The following is a 1,638-nucleotide window of genomic DNA, read 5'->3' as shown; positions in this document are numbered from 1 at the left end:
TATCTCATCGAACATGCATCGGTGCATAGTGGCAGTGGTGGGACGGGCGGCGGTAAAGGCGGCGAGGCGGCCGGTGGCGCAGCAACAACAACAAGGGCACCGTGGCGAACAGGGGCGGGCGCATTGTTGTCACCCTCGTTTGCCGGGCCTTCCGAACAACAACAAAGATAAAAGAGAGAAGAGACGCATAGCTTGACAGCGGCACGGTCAACGACGGTCGCAAAAACGCCTCAACACAGACCAGGGAGCGGCGCACACATGCAAATATATATGCCCATAAAGGAGTGGTGGTGGTGGGCAGAGGCCGCCCCCAGTGGGAGGCACACACAACACAAGTCTTCCTCCCCGTTCCCTTCATTCTCCTTCTCACCCCTCCCCAAACACACACACACACCCTCTTACACTCGGCGTGTGCGTGCACTGTGACAATGCCATTCGTTGCCATTATGGCCGCGGTCCATGCGCACTCTGCGGCTGGGGGCGGGTGGGCTATTCAAAGGGGTTGTGCTGCAGGATGGTGGTGTCGCCGGAGGAGACGCTGACGAGCGAGCCGCCTCGAATGACGCACGCCCCAAGGCGCTGCACACACTTGCTAACTCACATGGCGGAGCGAGAAGGGAAGAAAACTGCACCTCCAACCAAAAGAACCCAGAAACTCCCACACACAGCAGCAGCAGCGGCGGCAGAAGCCACTGGAAGCCCTCCTCGAGCAAGCCGTTCGACGCGGCCCGTGGCGTCCCATCTCCCCCTTTTGTTTTTCTTCCCATCTCCTTTGTTTCCGGTCGCAGTGGAGCTATGCGCACCGACGAAATGGACACACACACACGCACACGTACGATAAAGTCACACGTGCTGACGACGTCCCGAGCAGTAAATAAAGAGACGTTCTCTTCATTTTTGTTTGTTTGTGTTCACGGCACAGTCCACTCCAGCGAACGTGAGAATTGTTCGTGGTTGGCAAAAGGAAGGCCCTGCTAGTTCTTTTCGGGGTGGTGTTGTTCCATTTGATGCACGGGAATAGATTTGAGCAGCCACGTCTGATCCTCCTCGAAGGGTGTCTGGTCCTTCTTGTCAGGGACCTGCTGCATGGGCCAGTAGTGCCTGCTCACATTGTACAGCGGCGTGGGCTCAGCCGAGTGTGGGGTCGGTCGCTTCCTGCAAAATACGGTTGAAAGACCCAGTGTGGGCGCAAGTTTGGAAGTTTGAGCTCATTGGGCTCCGCTGCGCGACCGTCGCCCAGTGAGGCATGAAAGAGGCCACGCGGCGTGGGCTGCAGGGAGACGCAGGGAACAGCGCCAAGACGGTGGCCGCTGAGCTCTCCTACGGGTGCCGGGAGGTGAGGGCACTAGACCACGGATCGCCACCACTCTTTCAGTGACGAGATGCAGCTTCGCCTCCAACAGGGCATCTTCCGGCAGACTGCTTATCGGAATTCCCGCAGTAGGCGTGCACGCTTTGTGTTGCACCTAGTGGAGTGCAGGGTGAGACGCCGGGAAGGAGCCCCAATGCCACACCCCGACGCCGTGTACACGGCCCTCGCCCGGGGCAGGGCAAGGCATAACCCGCGCAGGGTTTCCCTCTTCCGCCTCAAAACACGAAATCGCTGCCAAGCGAGCAGGCGTTGGCTCGCTGCCCGAT

At 59.2% G+C, this 1,638-nt stretch overlaps 1 protein-coding gene and 1 pseudogene across 1 annotated transcript; both read right to left on the bottom strand.

Moving 5' to 3' along the window:
- Window positions 1-398: 398 nt before the first annotated feature.
- Window positions 399-767, bottom strand: TraAM80_10276 (uncharacterized protein; the record flags this gene model as incomplete). The annotated part of the gene is made up of 1 exon (XM_029386909.1): window positions 399-767. The coding sequence occupies one exon, from the start codon at window positions 765-767 to the stop codon at window positions 399-401; it is 369 nt and encodes a 122-aa protein (XP_029233346.1).
- A 147-nt stretch (window positions 768-914) lies between these two features.
- Window positions 915-1,140, bottom strand: TraAM80_10275 (hypothetical protein; annotated as a pseudogene).
- Window positions 1,141-1,638: the final 498 nt, after the last annotated feature.

This window comes from Trypanosoma rangeli, assembly GCF_003719475.1.
Source record: "Trypanosoma rangeli strain AM80 chromosome Unknown Tra_15.4_contig_00871, whole genome shotgun sequence".
Lineage (NCBI taxonomy): Eukaryota > Euglenozoa > Kinetoplastea > Trypanosomatida > Trypanosomatidae > Trypanosoma > Trypanosoma rangeli.
This window is presented reverse-complemented; position numbering and strand designations above follow the sequence as displayed.